Raw genomic sequence first — 19898 nt, forward strand, 5'->3', positions numbered from 1 at the left:
CGCAGAAACTAAAAGTTGGATCATTGCTTTATTCAGCAAGAGTTTCTTTGTTGAACAGGTGGAGGACGTAATGGAGGCGCTGGGCTTGTCTGCGTGCCGGAACACGCTGTGCGAGCGGCTGTCTGGCGGCCAGAAGAAGAGGATATCAATCGCTCTGGAGCTCTTGGACAACCCTCCGGCAATGTTCCTGGACGAGCCGACAACGTGAGTATGAGACATTCAGAGGAGAGTTAGACTCTGAGTTCAGAGAGAATTGTTTGTAGAGGACTGTCGAGGATGCTAGTTCATAGACAGAGACTTCCAGACTGAATACTGAGTAAACATTGACTGAAGGTACACAGGCCTGGCTATTAGTAGCAATAATACGTCATCCCATATCATGTCAGTGGTAGATCTCATGACAATCCATAGGGTGCAAGGGCTTTCCGGAACATACAATATCAAGTTTTTTTCTTTTCTTGTATTGTTCATTTTGCAAAGAACGCCGTTTAATGACCACTTTCTTTTCTTCTGCATGAAGTGTTACTTCCTATCGAAAGGCGTATCTGCGTAGAGCCTTGCATTGCCAATCCGTCCCCCTTGTGTAGAGGCGGTCAATGACAACGAGCAATAGCTCTTAAACCCGTACATAATGTTCCATCAGCGACACTTGCAGTGATAGTACACTTTGCGCGGAATATTCCGCCTACGATATGCAGGAGAAATATTCATTAACGTAATATTCAGTCTACGACACGGGAAGGCCTAGTTTTGTTAAGAGATTTACATGGTCAAACCCGTAAGCTTTATGTAACTCTCCCTACACAGCCGTAGAGAAGCAAGGGGATACTTGAGATTGTGCTAGATTTCCATTCTATGAAAATCCACAGCCTGTTTCCAGTCTTTCGATCGGTTCAGGAATGGAATGAACGAAGCCCCCATCTAGCGGCGAGGATAGGAATTGTCGGCTGCCGAAGCCTGTCGCACTCCTCTGAGGCAGTGGTTAAGGACTGGCGGATGAAATATTATTGGAGTGTGTTGCTGGAATGAAAGATGACACGAAAAACCAAAGTAAGCGGAGGAAAACCTGCCCGGCTTCCGCTAATCTGCACGAAATTCCTGGCCAAAGTTACAACACATTCCATACATTTTTCTGTAAAGTGTGTACTTTATTAGTTAAAATACTTACCTGTTCATGAAAAGCTGAATGTACAGCTGGCAATAAACCAGTGTGTCCGAGATGGCTAATTGGTAGCGCGCTAATCTTCGATTTAAGAGGGCCTTTGTTCGATTCTCGGTCGGGCAATAGGATTTTAAACGCGAATGGTTAATGACTACGCCGCCCACCCTCCACAGCGCGTGTACGTCAAAAAAGCCTGATCTTTTGTATTTATTCGTGCAGTTCTAAGGATCTTCTAGCCCACAAGAAAGTTCAGTCCGGGGAGTTGGTTAAAGAGTAGGGGTTTTCAAAACCCGCGCCTCTGCCGTTTATGCAGGTCTTTCAAAGACGGACGTTGTTAAGCCAAGACTCTAGTTTCTTCCCAATGAAATCTAATCCATTATTTCATAAAAGTTCACCCCTTAATGGCGTATGGCTTTTAGTAGGAGGACATTAATGAACAAAGTTTACCACCACCTCAACGTGCACTTAAAGCAGACAGGAGTGATGACATTACCTAACGTTGCGACCCTCCCCGGCCATAAACGACACCAGTCGTGATGTTTGGAACATCACAGCATGGTGATAAATTATTGAACTGTCTAATTAATTGATAAGATGTATATATTTAATCACTGATAGGTCATTTTAAAATTAATATGTATATATATAGGGTTTTAATCGTCCATTTCACATCATTTCATTTCTTTGTATCGCGGCTATAACGTATTCTGAACGAACCACATATTGGGTAAAGTATTTCAACATCATATTTATAACTTGCAGTAAATTTTCCAATAGCCGTTGTGAGGTGACCAGAGTTAGCAGGCTAATTTCAGCCCATTTCCAGGAAAAGTACGTCATCAAGGTTACGAGAGACTTTACCCTCTCCACCGTAAGAAGAGACAGTTGAAACATTATGAACGCCCACTTTTCAAACTTCGCTACCTGACGCTTTATTTCAGCGGGAAAGTTCAGCCTATGTGAATGAACGTAATGAAGCAACGTGATGGATTCACAGCAATACATAGGAGAAGGCACGAGACCTCGAATATTACTGGACCATGTGATATGGCTGATGGAGGGAGACTTTTGAACCTATATACTTCGAAGACAAGAGCTGGAGAGGACAATCTCATTCTTACTCTGAGACAGTGAACCCTTGAACTTACCATTCCATCGTTGGTCGGCCACGGCTGCTACAGTAGAACAATTTAGAACTCTTAAATCTTGGGTCGTTGCGGGAATAAATTCGGTCACGATCTTAACCAAACGATGGGGTTCAGAAGAAATCCTAACTACTTGAAATGAGGAGCAAAAATGTGCTTACTAACTTTTATTTAAACTGAAAGAGCACGATAACATCGTTAATTTAATATGCATTCTTGCCACAAAAATATAAAAAGATTTAATTATTGATTTTTGAAAAGTTCCTAACACAGTCACATTACATAACGTCACTTCGTTTCTTCCAATGTCGAAGAGTTGCTTCAGAGAAGCTAATATGTTAGTGGACAGCGAAACTGAAAAACTGAAAAAGGGAAGACCTGAAAACCGGGCACCTATCATTCCAAACGAGAACTGAGAGTTAATCCACACGATCCGTGGAAAATCTGACTTTCAACAAGTAGAACGCCTGATTTTCTCTTAATTAAGGTTATCCACCAGTCAAATACCCTTCACGGATACGGAACATCCGCCGAATGGACCCTTAATCGAACCAAACTGACTATCAGTTGCTTTGGATAGGTTGCGAAATATTATGGGAAAGCATGGTGTTCACTACAAGTTAATGGCATCATTCACAATTGAAATAAAATTCCACCATGTATTTGTCATTTATGACACCCTTAAGTGATAAGGTACTCCCGATGCTAAACGTGCATCACCCAAACAGCTGTTCGGAAGGAACCAACAACAACATGATCCGAGAGGATCTTACGTTAAGTCGTTCTAAAGGAACAAAACTGCGAAATGCAGGAAACATTTACTAATCATGCATTTAGAAGAAATGCCAAACACTGAAGTTAATCAAAAAGTGAAAAGTCACTTGAAAATATTATTATTGAACCGATTTTCAGGTTAGAAATGGGTTTATTATGCTTAATAAATTTACCAGTCCACGCTAAAATTTACTACAATTTTAAGGAATTCTTTCCCTTGACAACAATGCTACCAGTACAGATCTCTCTATTTACTGTCTGTCCCAACACACTACTGGTAAAGTGATTACTTACTTATTCTAACTATGAATACGAATGAAAATACGACAAGATTAAAATATAAAATAAAATTACTGGCTGACGAATCGAAACCGCATTCGCAACTCAAGTCTCATTCTAAAACACTGAGTGTCAATAATGCACACTATCAATGAAAACGGACGTCAAGACAAGGAAACAATAAAGTCCGTAAAAAAATAAATTAACATCTCGAAGTCATACAACTTAACACGCACGAAGAAACACAGTAAAAATATAATCTAGATCGGGTCGATGTCCCACACTTGGACAGCCCTCGTTTGTCAACAGCAGTCCCGTTATCTCAATGAGAGCTTCGCATAGACCCTCTACAATAAATCATATCGCACTGTAATGGCTACCTTCAACCAGGCCACTTCCACAAAAGAACAAACAAAAGGAACATCTTAACCGAGACTTGAGTGTGTACAGCTACCATCCCAGACCTATCGTCGGGCTCACTTGAAATCTGTACAACCTAAACCTAATCATTATATACATGATGCCTTCCAAATCCTATCGTCGGGCGTGACCTAGGACGTCTCATCATCAGTGACTCCAAGAAATACATCTGACGTCCTAATCCTATCGTCGGGCGTCAAAGTGGGTCGTAATACGCCTCCCTTAACCTATCAGGCGAAATGCAATTCTCAAACAACTCTGATATTTAGCACTAGATTTGGTCAGACAAATACCACATGACGGAACCAACGTCTCTATTATCAAATGAATGCAAGTCGAAACACAGCAAGTGTCTACCTCTCGAAAAGTACAGTAAGTGTCCACCTCATTATAATATGTGAACTCAGAAATAAATAGACGTGACGAACGGTTCTCCACCTCGAACACAATCTCAGCCTGTGCACTGAAGTATTAGGGAGGCAAATGAAAATTCCCAACACACGTTTCCCTTTTAGTGGATGCCTTCAAAATAATAATCATCACCATCGCATTCGAAATTCTCAGATCGCCTATCATCAATTCCAACCATCTTATCCATGACCCCTCCAATGAACAAATTAAATATAACCCAACCGTGTGTCCAGAGTGCTCTTTGATCCTGAAGATCGTTCATTATCTTAACAAAAATCACTGGATGTTTACTACCCAGACCTTTACATTTTACAAGAGTCGTTTTCACTTGGAATCGTTCTATAAATTTCACACTGCTTCACATCATAGTCATCTCAAATTCGGATTGATTGCGGAAAACAATACAGCCTGCCTCACACAGCCTGTTCCTAAATACTTCCTCTACAAAAATACAGCTTGTCTCAACACTCTTTCTCCTCGCTTTATCCCAGCGGTATCTATCTCGTCTCCACATACATATCAATTCATCGCATCTCAATTCCTTTTCCTTCAAGATCCTTTTTCATACATCGATCCCCTGGTGAAAACGACAACCATTATTAAGCACATCTCTGACTCTACTATTATTACGACTTTCGAACCTCAAAAATCCAAGAGCACACACCGACCTTTCGCAATTCAAGTATACACGATGTCTCAAAATTTCCTTCCCACTAACGACTGTGACTCTAACAAATTTTATTGACATTATCTAAATATGCTTACGATCCTTGTCGAAATAACTGGTTAAATGTAATTTAACAGAGAGGAATTTCCTTATCCCGCGGTAGACATTATTATTATTATTATTATTATTATTATTATTATTATTATTATTATTATCGACCAGCATTTCTGAATGCAACTGACACCTGAAATTACAATATTCGCCACGACAAATTTACACTTATAACATTCACAAATCCGCACTTTGAATGATATCTCATCTCAACACAAAATTTTAAGCGTCGCATTTTACCGTTCTTGACATGAACTTTACACACTGAAATTTTCACACGCTGACCAAAATTTACAACGCCTTTCGCCTGATAATTACGCATATCACCCGACAATCATCTGGAAATTTTGTTAGGACAGACAGGAACTAACTAACTAACTACAACATAATATAAAATAGACAGACCTGCACAATGGTGACATTCTCAGCATTCTGATTGCATCATCGCCAGCAACCTCGTACTTAACCACTCATTTTCACAGACAACATTTTCATTTTCAACATTTCACTCATCCAAACACTACCCTTCACACACACACGAGATTAAAATTACCATAAATAATGCACTTTCTTTGTAACTTGCACCACGAACTTCCCTCGTTCTGCAGTCGACTCTAACTGTCTGATGCGCCTCCCAGAGTGGTTTCTCTCCCCGTTGTTTCAACAAGAACAGGTGTTCGGCCGATAAGGGAGTAGAACTATTTTGAATCGCTTCCCCCAGACCTTCTTCACTTACAAGAGTACAGGAAATGATAAAAATAAAATCTGCTGTGTAATTTTCAACCAGCCTACACCTTCCCAGTTCGTCTGCAAACGTTCACAGTTTCTCCAATCACTTTTCTTCTTAACTAATATATGGACTTTAGCCACGAACATGTATTGAATTATTGTCGGTCAATCTGGCGCGAATTTCTAATGACGACGGGCACGAGCTCCCGCGGCTTCAAGTTCCAGATCGACACTGAAAAATCTACGGTGGGGGGTTTCTTTTATAATTTCCAGAAGGACGCTATCCCCTCTATGAGGCTTGGTGGTGTAATCTGCCAAATTTGCTTCCAATAAACCGATTTTGATAAGACTTGTCCCAGAACTCCGGACAGACTTGCACTTATGTTAGGTGTTAATTTTATAATTTTCCTACACTCACAACAGGAGGAATAAATTGTTTCTGCCCGTGCGTTTCGCGCGTTTTCTTCTGCCCACGACCTTGGCACGTGTAACTAGCTCGCTGTTCTCACGCTAACACACACTTAGGCTTAACTGCATCTAAAATTGTCCCTGGTGTCACTACCTTCACAGAGGGTGTATGAATAATTTTGCTTATTTATTTCTTCCTTTACTATCTTGTCAAAATCCCTCGTTGTGCAGAATTCATTAATTTAGAAAATTGTCGGGCACTCGAGTTCCACCGAGGTGTCCCGGCAATCCACGAGCTCGCCTTGCGGGAACCTTCCCACGCAACATCGGGCTCTTGGGAGCGCAAAATGGCTGCCCTCAAACATACAGTAGTTTCTGAATACCAAATAAATATTTGTGAAAAATAAAAATTTTCTCACCGTAGAATTATGGGTTCATAATCCACCTACAAACGACGAAATATTTACCCAGAAAGGGGAAATATTTAAACAGATATATTCCTTCAAAATTCTAAATTGTACATGGGAATTTTGATACAAATGAACCATGATTCTACGTAAAATTTCCCAGCCTTCTCACTCTTGACGTAGGGCTCGGTTACTTTCACGTATTTCCCTGTTTTCTTCTTCCAACAATAGGATTGCGTTACAGATGTCATCAACAAAGTCTTCTCTTAAGAATGAACATTGTAAACATTCAGCGTCTTCCTCTTCTTGACTCCCACTGCTTGCCTGTCCTTGGAGTGGTGCCTCGACCTGTCTTTCTCTCGACGTGACGATCATATTTACGGGTTGTACTTCTTCTTCTTCTCCTTCGGTGACCATTTCCCCAGCTGGTAAGGCTGCGTCATCCTGTAGTGGAATTCTTTCTTCGGCTCTATGATAAACCTTTGATCTTCTTATCGGGATGCGGTCATCATTGAATTGGGAGTTGCCAGGAGTCTGTTCCTTGATGTTACTGATGTAATGTGCGTCATTTGGTCGTCTCTCCTTCAGAATCTGGGATGAAAGACTCTGAACCTTTTCCTACTGGGAATTTGAAGTTGTTTTTCTTCTATCAAGAGTCGACATTGACTCCTGCTCAAAATCTGGCGCAAACGGGTTCAGACCGGAGTTTCGTTGGTCTTGCCTATGTGCCTTCTGGAATTCCAGACTTTCAGCCCCGAAACAATCGGTGTTGACGTCTTGGCGCTGTATAGCCCCCTGCCATTTTTTTCTTTCGTGGTCCTTCCTTAACCCGTCGGTGTACTGAACACGTTCACGGTACCGTTCATCCTCATCACGGCGGAAGTTCTGGGTTCGATTATTTCCCCAGTCCCTGCGGTTATTAAGTCCATTCCTGAAATTCCTCTGGTTTTCTCTGTCCCCATCGTATCGCCTCCAGTAAGGGTTCCTCCTTTGTGGATAATTCCAATTACCCCTACGCCTTTTCCAATCCTCATTTCGTGGATGCGAGGGTTCCCAGTTATTGCGAAACTCACGCCTCCGCTCAGTCGGCTGTGGTTTCCCCTGCTCGGGTGCCTCTGGACTTCCCTCTGGAACCTGGCTAACAGTGTTTACATGTTGCTCGTGCGATCGTCCCCCTCTGGGTGCTATTTGATTATGGGTATGATCCAATTGCCTAAGGATCATTTCTGCCTGCATGGGGGTCTCTACCTTTGATGCAATGAGCATCCTTTGCACTTCGGGAGGTAACTGCTTCTGGATGGCCTGTACCAACTCTTGCTCCGAGGGCGGCGCCTCAAGTTCTCTGAACTTTACCATTTGTGCAATAAAGTATTCACTGAACTTTGTAGGGCCTATTGCAGTATAACGACGTGAGTATAGCTCTAATCTAAGACTCTGCTGAATTTCCGTACTCCAAAATTTATTGAGAAACGCCCTCTGGAATTCATCACAGGTATCAAAGTGGTATCGGAAGCCTTTAAACCATAAAAGTGGTGCCCCCTCTAAATATCTTTCAGCTACCCTCAACTGACGTTCCTCAGGAATCTTGGCGTCCCGGATGTACTCCCTGAGATCCTTAAGAAACCCCTTCGGCGTGGTATGTGGACCTCCATTAAATTTCTTAGGCTGGTCCTCATGTAACTTGATCATGTTAATAACGTTTGTGACCCCTGAGCCTTGAGATCGACTGGTATCTACATTCGAGCTCTGACCGTTATTATTCACATGACTGATATTTGGCAATTGACCACTGAGGTCAGAGTTAACAGCTGTCGAGGTTTGACTTAATACTTTGTCCACCTTGGACTGCATATCTACCACGCTGCTAATCCAACTACTCACTTCGCTCTTAATGAACCCAACTTTCTTGTCTGTCTCTTCCTGGGCTGACGTGATTTCCCTTAAATCCTGTTCTATACTAATTTGTCTGTCATTGAATTCCCTGGTGTGTTCATTTTTCATTTCAGCTAACTCCTCTTGAATTTCTTTAATTAAAACTTCGGAGTCCTCATTAGCCACTTGGAGTTTACTAATTGCTTCCTCATTAACTTGCAACAGTTTCTTCTCCATGGTTTCGGTTTTCGACAATACTTGACTCTCCAATTCCACACTAATTTTATCTACCTTGTTGTTCAGTGACTGAATGTCCGCAGATAATATTTGACGTTGTTCCTCTATTATGGTTAGCGTTTTCCCCTTTTCCTTATCACTGGAGATCCGCATCTCTACGACCTGTTGTGTAATGTCATCCTTAAATTCAACCTGACTGTCAATCAGCTGTTTATGCGCCGCCTGACTCTCCAGTAAATGCTTGTCAAGTTCCTTTCTCATCTCATCCTGACTATCGCATAACCTACTGTACATGTCGTGGCTTTCGTCAAAACGCTTGTCCATATCGGTTTTTAAACTGTCATGGATTTTGGAAAACTGTTTGTCGAAATCGTTCTTTAAACTGACCTGCACTTCCGCAAATTGTTTGTCAATTTCATCCCTAATTTCCACTCGGCTATCATCAAAACGCTGGTTGAGTTTACCTATCTCACCCCTAACTTCCTCTTTAAGTTCGGTGCACATAGTGTATGTCTCATGAACTACGTTCTTCAATCCAGCCTTCAACTCATCACTAGACTCTTTACACCTAGCCTGGGTATCCTCAATACTACTCTTTAACTCCTCAATCTTACCATCCAAACTTTCATTATGAGCCTTCATGTCCTCTCTCAAATTCTCACTCTGGGCTTTCGTGTCCTCCCTTAAACCTTCCATCTTATTATCCAAACTGTCTATCTTACTATTCAAGTTCTCATTTGTCCTACTATTTAACATCTCCATCTTACTACTCAAATTCTCATTCTGGACTTTCATGTCCTCCATCATCTGCTTTAGCAGATCCACGGTCACCTGACCTTCCATCTCACAATACCACAAGAATACAATAATGAGTACGCTGGCTGTTGATGCAACCAGAATACTCCAAACTACTAGGGAAAGAACTCACTATCTACTGCGTTTTCACATACAAACGCTGTTATTATTTAATACCGAAACTGACAACATTCCAACAGTTGTCTCATAAAATTTTGTTTACATGGCTGGTATCACAAAATTGTTTAATGAAAAGAAAATTCTAAAGTTAATAAGTTACTCTGGATAAATATCCCAAATGGTTTCGCTTCCGTAAATTAATTAAACAAAGAACATGTTAACGCATAAACTTTGAATGTAATTCAGCGTTACCACTTCCAAAATTTATATTGGCAACATGACATAAGCTTCAATACAGCTTTAAGTATTGGTTTCCTAAAATGCATTGTGACTGTTATTATTATTATTATCTACCAAGTAGTTACGCTCCTCATTAAACGTGTTAATATCTAGCACTCTCATTGGGCATAATTCGTTTAACTGTGGCTCAGCCATAGTTCTCACCCGCTTGCATTATTTATAATGTGGCTTAGGCCTCAACATTATTTTATATTTTCCTAACATTTGTTTTCAATGGATAATTTCATTATCGTTATCGTGGCATCGTATCGTTATCGTGACTTTGGGCTCCTCATCGTTATCGTGACATTAAGGCCCCAAAGTTGATGGCGCCACTTCTACTGAACCCTTGAACTTACCATTCCATCGTTGGTCGGCCACGGCTGCTACAGTAGAACAATTTAGAACTCTTAAATCTTGGGTCGTTGCGGGAATAAATTCGGTCACGATCTTAACCAAACGATGGGGTTCAGAAGAAAGCCTAACTACTTGAAATGAGGAGCAAAAATGTGCTTACTAACTTTTATTTAAACTGAAAGAGCACGATAACATCGTTAATTTAATATGCATTCTTGCCACAAAAATATAAAAAGATTTAATTATTGATTTTTGAAAAGTTCCTAACACAGTCACATTACATAACGTCACTTCGTTTCTTCCAATGTCGAAGAGTTGCTTCAGAGAAGCTAATATGTTAGTGGACAGCGAAACTGAAAAACTGAAAAAGGGAAGACCTGAAAACCGGGCACCTATCATTCCAAACGAGAACTGAGAGTTAATCCACACGATCCGTGGAAAATCTGACTTTCAACAAGTAGAACGCCTGATTTTCTCTTAATTAAGGTTATCCACCAGTCAAATACCCTTCACGGATACGGAACATCCGCCGAATGGACCCTTAATCGAACCAAACTGACTATCAGTTGCTTTGGATAGGTTGCGAAATATTATGGGAAAGCATGGTGTTCACTACAAGTTAATGGCATCATTCACAATTGAAATAAAATTCCACCATGTATTTGTCATTTATGACACCCTTAAGTGATAAGGTACTCCCGATGCTAAACGTGCATCACCCAAACAGCTGTTCGGAAGGAACCAACAACAACATGATCCGAGAGGATCTTACGTTAAGTCGTTCTAAAGGAACAAAACTGCGAAATGCAGGAAACATTTACTAATCATGCATTTAGAAGAAATGCCAAACACTGAAGTTAATCAAAAAGTGAAAAGTCACTTGAAAATATTATTATTGAACCGATTTTCAGGTTAGAAATGGGTTTATTATGCTTAATAAATTTACCAGTCCACGCTAAAATTTACTACAATTTTAAGGAATTCTTTCCCTTGACAACAATGCTACCAGTACAGATCTCTCTATTTACTGTCTGTCCCAACACACTACTGGTAAAGTGATTACTTACTTATTCTAACTATGAATACGAATGAAAATACGACAAGATTAAAATATAAAATAAAATTACTGGCTGACGAATCGAAACCGCATTCGCAACTCAAGTCTCATTCTAAAACACTGAGTGTCAATAATGCACACTATCAATGAAAACGGACGTCAAGACAAGGAAACAATAAAGTCCGTAAAAAAATAAATTAACATCTCGAAGTCATACAACTTAACACGCACGAAGAAACACAGTAAAAATATAATCTAGATCGGGTCGATGTCCCACACTTGGACAGCCCTCGTTTGTCAACAGCAGTCCCGTTATCTCAATGAGAGCTTCGCATAGACCCTCTACAATAAATCATATCGCACTGTAATGGCTACCTTCAACCAGGCCACTTCCACAAAAGAACAAACAAAAGGAACATCTTAACCGAGACTTGAGTGTGTACAGCTACCATCCCAGACCTATCGTCGGGCTCACTTGAAATCTGTACAACCTAAACCTAATCATTATATACATGATGCCTTCCAAATCCTATCGTCGGGCGTGACCTAGGACGTCTCATCATCAGTGACTCCAAGAAATACATCTGACGTCCTAATCCTATCGTCGGGCGTCAAAGTGGGTCGTAATACGCCTCCCTTAACCTATCAGGCGAAATGCAATTCTCAAACAACTCTGATATTTAGCACTAGATTTGGTCAGACAAATACCACATGACGGAACCAACGTCTCTATTATCAAATGAATGCAAGTCGAAACACAGCAAGTGTCTACCTCTCGAAAAGTACAGTAAGTGTCCACCTCATTATAATATGTGAACTCAGAAATAAATAGACGTGACGAACGGTTCTCCACCTCGAACACAATCTCAGCCTGTGCACTGAAGTATTAGGGAGGCAAATGAAAATTCCCAACACACGTTTCCCTTTTAGTGGATGCCTTCAAAATAATAATCATCACCATCGCATTCGAAATTCTCAGATCGCCTATCATCAATTCCAACCATCTTATCCATGACCCCTCCAATGAACAAATTAAATATAACCCAACCGTGTGTCCAGAGTGCTCTTTGATCCTGAAGATCGTTCATTATCTTAACAAAAATCACTGGATGTTTACTACCCAGACCTTTACATTTTACAAGAGTCGTTTTCACTTGGAATCGTTCTATAAATTTCACACTGCTTCACATCATAGTCATCTCAAATTCGGATTGATTGCGGAAAACAATACAGCCTGCCTCACACAGCCTGTTCCTAAATACTTCCTCTACAAAAATACAGCTTGTCTCAACACTCTTTCTCCTCGCTTTATCCCAGCGGTATCTATCTCGTCTCCACATACATATCAATTCATCGCATCTCAATTCCTTTTCCTTCAAGATCCTTTTTCATACATCGATCCCCTGGTGAAAACGACAACCATTATTAAGCACATCTCTGACTCTACTATTATTACGACTTTCGAACCTCAAAAATCCAAGAGCACACACCGACCTTTCGCAATTCAAGTATACACGATGTCTCAAAATTTCCTTCCCACTAACGACTGTGACTCTAACAAATTTTATTGACATTATCTAAATATGCTTACGATCCTTGTCGAAATAACTGGTTAAATGTAATTTAACAGAGAGGAATTTCCTTATCCCGCGGTAGACATTATTATTATTATTATTATTATTATTATTATTATTATTATTATTATTATCGACCAGCATTTCTGAATGCAACTGACACCTGAAATTACAATATTCGCCACGACAAATTTACACTTATAACATTCACAAATCCGCACTTTGAATGATATCTCATCTCAACACAAAATTTTAAGCGTCGCATTTTACCGTTCTTGACATGAACTTTACACACTGAAATTTTCACACGCTGACCAAAATTTACAACGCCTTTCGCCTGATAATTACGCATATCACCCGACAATCATCTGGAAATTTTGTTAGGACAGACAGGAACTAACTAACTAACTACAACATAATATAAAATAGACAGACCTGCACAATGGTGACATTCTCAGCATTCTGATTGCATCATCGCCAGCAACCTCGTACTTAACCACTCATTTTCACAGACAACATTTTCATTTTCAACATTTCACTCATCCAAACACTACCCTTCACACACACACACGAGATTAAAATTACCATAAATAATGCACTTTCTTTGTAACTTGCACCACGAACTTCCCTCGTTCTGCAGTCGACTCTAACTGTCTGATGCGCCTCCCAGAGTGGTTTCTCTCCCCGTTGTTTCAACAAGAACAGGTGTTCGGCCGATAAGGGAGTAGAACTATTTTGAATCGCTTCCCCCAGACCTTCTTCACTTACAAGAGTACAGGAAATGATAAAAATAAAATCTGCTGTGTAATTTTCAACCAGCCTACACCTTCCCAGTTCGTCTGCAAACGTTCACAGTTTCTCCAATCACTTTTCTTCTTAACTAATATATGGACTTTAGCCACGAACATGTATTGAATTATTGTCGGTCAATCTGGCGCGAATTTCTAATGACGACGGGCACGAGCTCCCGCGGCTTCAAGTTCCAGATCGACACTGAAAAATCTACGGTGGGGGGTTTCTTTTATAATTTCCAGAAGGACGCTATCCCCTCTATGAGGCTTGGTGGTGTAATCTGCCAAATTTGCTTCCAATAAACCGATTTTGATAAGACTTGTCCCAGAACTCCGGACAGACTTGCACTTATGTTAGGTGTTAATTTTATAATTTTCCTACACTCACAACAGGAGGAATAAATTGTTTCTGCCCGTGCGTTTCGCGCGTTTTCTTCTGCCCACGACCTTGGCACGTGTAACTAGCTCGCTGTTCTCACGCTAACACACACTTAGGCTTAACTGCATCTAAAATTGTCCCTGGTGTCACTACCTTCACAGAGGGTGTATGAATAATTTTGCTTATTTATTTCTTCCTTTACTATCTTGTCAAAATCCCTCGTTGTGCAGAATTCATTAATTTAGAAAATTGTCGGGCACTCGAGTTCCACCGAGGTGTCCCGGCAATCCACGAGCTCGCCTTGCGGGAACCTTCCCACGCAACATCGGGCTCTTGGGAGCGCAAAATGGCTGCCCTCAAACATACAGTAGTTTCTGAATACCAAATAAATATTTGTGAAAAATAAAAATTTTCTCACCGTAGAATTATGGGTTCAACAGAGACACTCTTGGAAGACACTCTTACTACGATTCTACGTCTGCACATCGGAGAAGATTTTAACTTAGTTCACTTCGCATCTGAGTATATACTACTCAAAAATTATTCTCATTGGGACCTGTTATCTCAATGACGAGAGGTAGTCAACGGGAGACCGGTTTTGACTAGTATAGGGGAGGAGAGCTTTTATTATGAATTTAGCTACACCACTGTTCCGTAATACGGAAGAATAGAAGTGTATTCTCTCCATGAACATAACCCTTGGTGGTTTTGCATTTAAAATTAGGACTCATTACGACTTTATGTAAGGAGTACTGTAGGAAGTATTAAAGGCAGGAAAAGCATAAGTAGGACTGGAATCCAACAACAGATGAGGCAGCCGGTACGAGAGATCCATCGATCATCGGCTTCAAGACAACAGAGTCTACAAATGGTGAGCTAATGGCATAAGTTACTGCAAGTCTTCGAGCAACAGTTAATTTTCTTAATTTCATTCAGTTTTTCTTTTGCCTCCGTAAGTTCAGATTTCGTTAATACGCCGTTACGTTACGTTACGTTTTTCATCCTAATAAATAGCTGTTTTAATTTGTATTTTATGAAATGATTAGTAATGATCCTTAAATTCTAAGCTAGTGTACTTAATGGTTAGTGTCCCGTCACCCTACCCCTGGGAGTTTTTTGAGTCTCATGACTTATTATTATTATTATTATTATTATTATTATTATTATTATTATTATTATTATTATTATTATTATCATCATCGACTATCTTTTTCAAGCCATAAGCTTGAAGGCTGGCGCCCATGGGATATTGTTTATTGAGAAACAATTACATCATTTATTTATATTACTATTAAAGTGACCCGCCACGTTATAATACTGTCACATCTGTGGGCTGAGTGGGTACGTCACACAGTTTCTATTGATTTAAAGCGTTAACTGACAGGATGAGACTCTTGACATTCATGCTCCGACCACTTCATAACATTGGAGAAGCGCAATAAATATATATATATAGTCATATTCTTACTTCATGTCTTGTGAGCGGCTGAACTGGCTCCATTAGCTGTCAACCCGCGTTAGCGCTGTCTGCCGGTATAAGATAACTGTTTTCCTCAGCCTGAAGGCTGTCTGGATTTCCAGTACTTCCAGCAGAGTCTAGGCGTCACAGGAGAGGCTTATTTGGGACATGAGCAGAGATGTAATTTCCTTTTCCTTCCCACACTAAGCCAGAAGTTGCTGTTAGATATTGGTCTACAAAGTCCAGTAGATGACACATATAGTCCTCTCCGTGTAAGGACGTACCCTAAGGGTGCAACCTTACCCTTTCTCCCCTGTAATATTAAGGTATCGATTTATAGTTACTTTTCTTGCTGTTGGGTCTTTTTCAGTGTCGGTAACCATACAGTTTAGGGACCCTACTTGCCGATACGACGTCTTACATTTACCGTTAATCTGGCACGTTGGCAACGTTCAATCACTGTTTTAGCGTGAATTGCGTGTTGCCACCGCATTGCCGTTAAAGTCACTAGTAATACATTTGCGAGAATATTTAAAGCATATTTTCTTTTTCTGTGTGATTGTAAATCTATTTGGCTAATACCAGGTAAGTAAAATTGTGGCATGTTCGGATAATGCATTTAATAACATAGTTTGTGTGAAATGATGAAAGTGTTCAAATACGCCAGTCTCATGTCTAGATCTACCGGTACATGAAATACGAGTAACTCTTGCGGGACGAAATTTTGGCAGTAGAACTTATAACATTATTATTTTAAAATCCGCGGTGAACTTGAAAGCTGACCTAATTTCCGTTTACGGAGCTTGGCACATTAGTATACCTATATGTTTCCTGATAAGCTTGAAGATATAACCAGCCTGCAGGCTGAAAATATGCCCAATAATCTCTCTCCTTACTGGTTACCGGTACCGTATTGAAGAGAGAAGGAAATGTTCGTGCAAAAGAATGGTAAGTCATTGGATGTCTGGAACTTTCGAAAATCACACTGCAAAGACTTATTAAATAAATTACATCGTTTAACACGCCCCTCTTTTCAAGAATATGGTTAAAGTTCGCCTACTGTATATCAAAATAAAGACAGATATATGTGACATTAATTTGAGTGTGCAAGTGTGTTTATTTCCTTAATTGAGCTCATTGAGCGTGGAAATCGACTTAATTATGAATATCTTGATTTATTTTATCTTAACTTTTATCATTTACTAGGGTAGGGAAACATTCATTATCGGTGTTTACATTGAGGTTAGTTTGTTATGATTATGTCTGGTGATTTTAATATGTAACCAGGCAGGTTGGCAGCAGTGATCAGCCATTACAAAAAAGAGAAAAGAAGAGCATCGGGCGGCGATATTTACTTTCTGGGGTATTACCTTACGTGGCGAACCGACCCTGTTGACGACACTCGCACACCATTCATAACAGGAACTAGCTGAATAAGAAAAGATGGCAACAACTCCTTCATATTGGCAAAGCCAAGGATGGGATTGAGACAAGTCTGTGAAAGTAGCAAACTGCTTCTTGCTCATAACACAAGACGTGGACTTTAAACACTAGCTCTTGCCAGAAATAGATCGTGGCAAAAGATAAAGGGATTTATTTTCCTAACAGAATTATGGATATATTCCGTACCTGAGCGTTAACCTAATACTATTATTTATAAAATACTCTAACTAAAAAGGTATGGAATTAGAACACCCGACTTTCTACCGAATTTATTGGGACTAGCACTCTCATTTGGCTCAGTTTTATGGCCGGATGCCCTTCCCGACACAATCCTGTATGGAGAGATCCATTGCGTGTTTCTGTGGTGTTTAGTAGTGTTGGTGTGCTCGAGTGTATGTGGAGAGTGAATTAAGAGAGTTCGAAACCTAGAGGAATTAACCATATACAGCTAAAATCCTCGGCCCGTTCGGGAATCGAACACGGGCCATTCATCAAGCAGCCGGACCAATATGCATGGATTTATGATAAAAATGACTATCAGAAGTAAATTCAGTAATTAAAATAATATAAATGATACTAATTTCAAGACGACCTAATATCTTAAATATAGATGTGAAGCGAAGGAAAATAAGAAGAAAACTATCCATGAAAGGGAGAAGACAAATGATTATTAAGAGGTGTAAGATTCCATCTAGATGATTTCCTAGTATTTCTACAAGTACCGAATTGCTAGACATGCGGCTGACGTCCACTGGCAGGCATGTGTACAGACCACTAACATAGAAATACATGTCCGTATTAAATATAATTCAATCAATTAGAATCGCCTATTTTTTCCAAAGTAATGAACACAGAACGTAATAAATCGGCGACATCACAGAATGCCGAGGCCATATCTGCTGGTGGAGCTTGGGAAGAACACATGAGTATTACAGCTTTATTAACTTCTGTGCGAGCATTTCCAGATAACATAATAAATGCATAAAGTAGCTGATGTCAAACGTCACACGATTGTCTGTCGGCCATAAGATAGTGTATATGGTCTTCCATCGTGGAACTTGGACCTATGTAACGTGCTTTGCGCTGCAGTCACCGGAGTGACGAGCTCTTGCGCCACTGGTTCTCTAAACAACTTAAATTAAATTGATACGTAATAGTTTCATTCTGAAAAGTACCCAAATTATTTTGCGATCTGTGCTTATTCAATAAGACATTTGTGTTTGGCTTCCTTCTATCATCTCGTATTTTGTTACAGCCAGTATTGTGAATGACCTTGTTCCAGAGGTTTGGACAGCCTCGCTACGCTCCAGTGCCTTACGCTATTGAAGAACCTGGCCAGAGGAGGACGCTCCATCATCTGCACCATCCACCAGCCTAGTGCGGCGGCTTTCGAACTCTTCGACCAGGTAAACGCCGACTTCATATCTTCAAAATAACTAAACATTTCATTATGTTCCGTATTGAACTGATTGAAATAACAAATAACGTAGTTCAACCTATTCAATACAAGTAAATAAGAAATGTGGTGTTACATTCCTATTTAATTATAAGCGGGAGCGGTACCGGTTTCGGCCCTAATCTGGGTCATCATCAGCCGAATAAAATGCAAAAACAATGCATAGGTAAATAAGAAATTAACGAATGAGTCTTTTAAAAAAATCGCGCAGTGCCTACCCCCATTATCTTTCTATTGCTTCTTCAACTCTTTTTGTTAAAGACTCATTCTTTAATTTCTTATTTACCTATGCATTCTTTTTGCATTTTATTCCGCTGATGACCCAGAGTAGGGTCGAAACCGGTACCGCTCCCGCTTATAATTAAATAGGAATGTAACACCACATTTCTTATTTACTTGTATTGAATAGGTTGAACTACATTATTTGTTATTTCAATTTAATTGAAAATAACTGTAAACTAGAGAGAAACCTCTTAGTCTGAGACACTTGGAGACATTAAGTTGATGTTGCTATTTAACATGTATCGATATGAAGCTGGCATATCTGAGCACCTGGGTTAAAACAATCTAGTCTGAGCCATGTATTTCTGTTGAGTGGGAATTTGGAGCAGTCTGTACCATGATGTTTGCTTGCATTTCCCGAGTAAGTTCCGCTGATATCTACAGAATGAGTGGTCTAGAATTCCAAACACGAGTCGTTGTGTTGGAGTAGAATAGAATTCCTACAGTGAAGTCAGTTGAGATGTTCACCTCATAAGCTGTCAGATATCGAGATAACGATCCTAACTTAAGAACTAGTTCCACCGCAATCGCAACCAAACATTCCAGTAGGGTCTCCTTAAACAGCTGACACATCTTTTAGAATTCTATTTTACCGAGTTCAGTAGCTGCAGTCGCTTAAGTGCGGCCAGTATCCAGTATTCGGGAGATAGTGGGTTCAAACCCCACTGTCCGCAGCCCTGAAGATGATTTTCTATTTTCACACCAGGCTGTCATCGCTTCGTCCCAACTCCTAGGCCTTTCCTATCCCAACGTCGCCATAAGACCTATCTGTGTCAGTGCGACGTAAAGCTACTAGCAAAAAAATTGGAATTCTAATTCTCACCGTCAGACAGGTCTTATGGCAACGATGGGATAGGAAAGGCCTAGGAGTGGGGACGAAGCGATCACAGCCTGGTGTGAAAATGGAAAACCATCTTCAAAACTGCCGACAGTGGGGTTCGAACCCACTATCTCCCGAATGCAAGGTGACCTAAACCGCGCGGGCAGTCGCTCCATACTGGGAGCTGTAAAATTATACCAAAACACATTTTTGTTCTTTTGGTACTTTCAAGTTTTTTAAACAAAATGCTATATGCTTTTATTAGGTTACGTGCGTATTTAGCTCTTGAAAATATCTGAAAAGGATTGCAGTTCTCTTGCAGTTGCAGTTGTAACACTAAGTTTCGTTTTTAAATAGCTTTTTCTGGTTACTACATTATTGTGAATGTAGATACTTCAGAAAACTGTTCGACATAAAAAAGATGAAATTTGAACGTATCTTTCAGCAGTAGCCTACTTTTGACT

General features: G+C 40.2%; 1 protein-coding gene across 2 annotated transcripts in view; it reads left to right on the forward strand.

The window, feature by feature from the left end:
- LOC136881214 (ATP-binding cassette sub-family G member 1) overlaps positions 1-19898 on the forward strand; it is a 470255-nt gene that overhangs the window by 415397 nt on the left and 34960 nt on the right. For both annotated transcript variants that reach the window (XM_068229117.1, XM_067153940.2), the window contains 2 exons: positions 59-204; positions 18159-18282. In XM_068229117.1, coding sequence (XP_068085218.1) covers positions 59-204; positions 18159-18282 — 270 coding nt within the window. The remainder of the gene's footprint in view (positions 1-58; positions 205-18158; positions 18283-19898) is intronic.

Source organism: Anabrus simplex, chromosome 9 (assembly GCF_040414725.1).
Source record: "Anabrus simplex isolate iqAnaSimp1 chromosome 9, ASM4041472v1, whole genome shotgun sequence".
Lineage (NCBI taxonomy): Eukaryota > Metazoa > Arthropoda > Insecta > Orthoptera > Tettigoniidae > Anabrus > Anabrus simplex.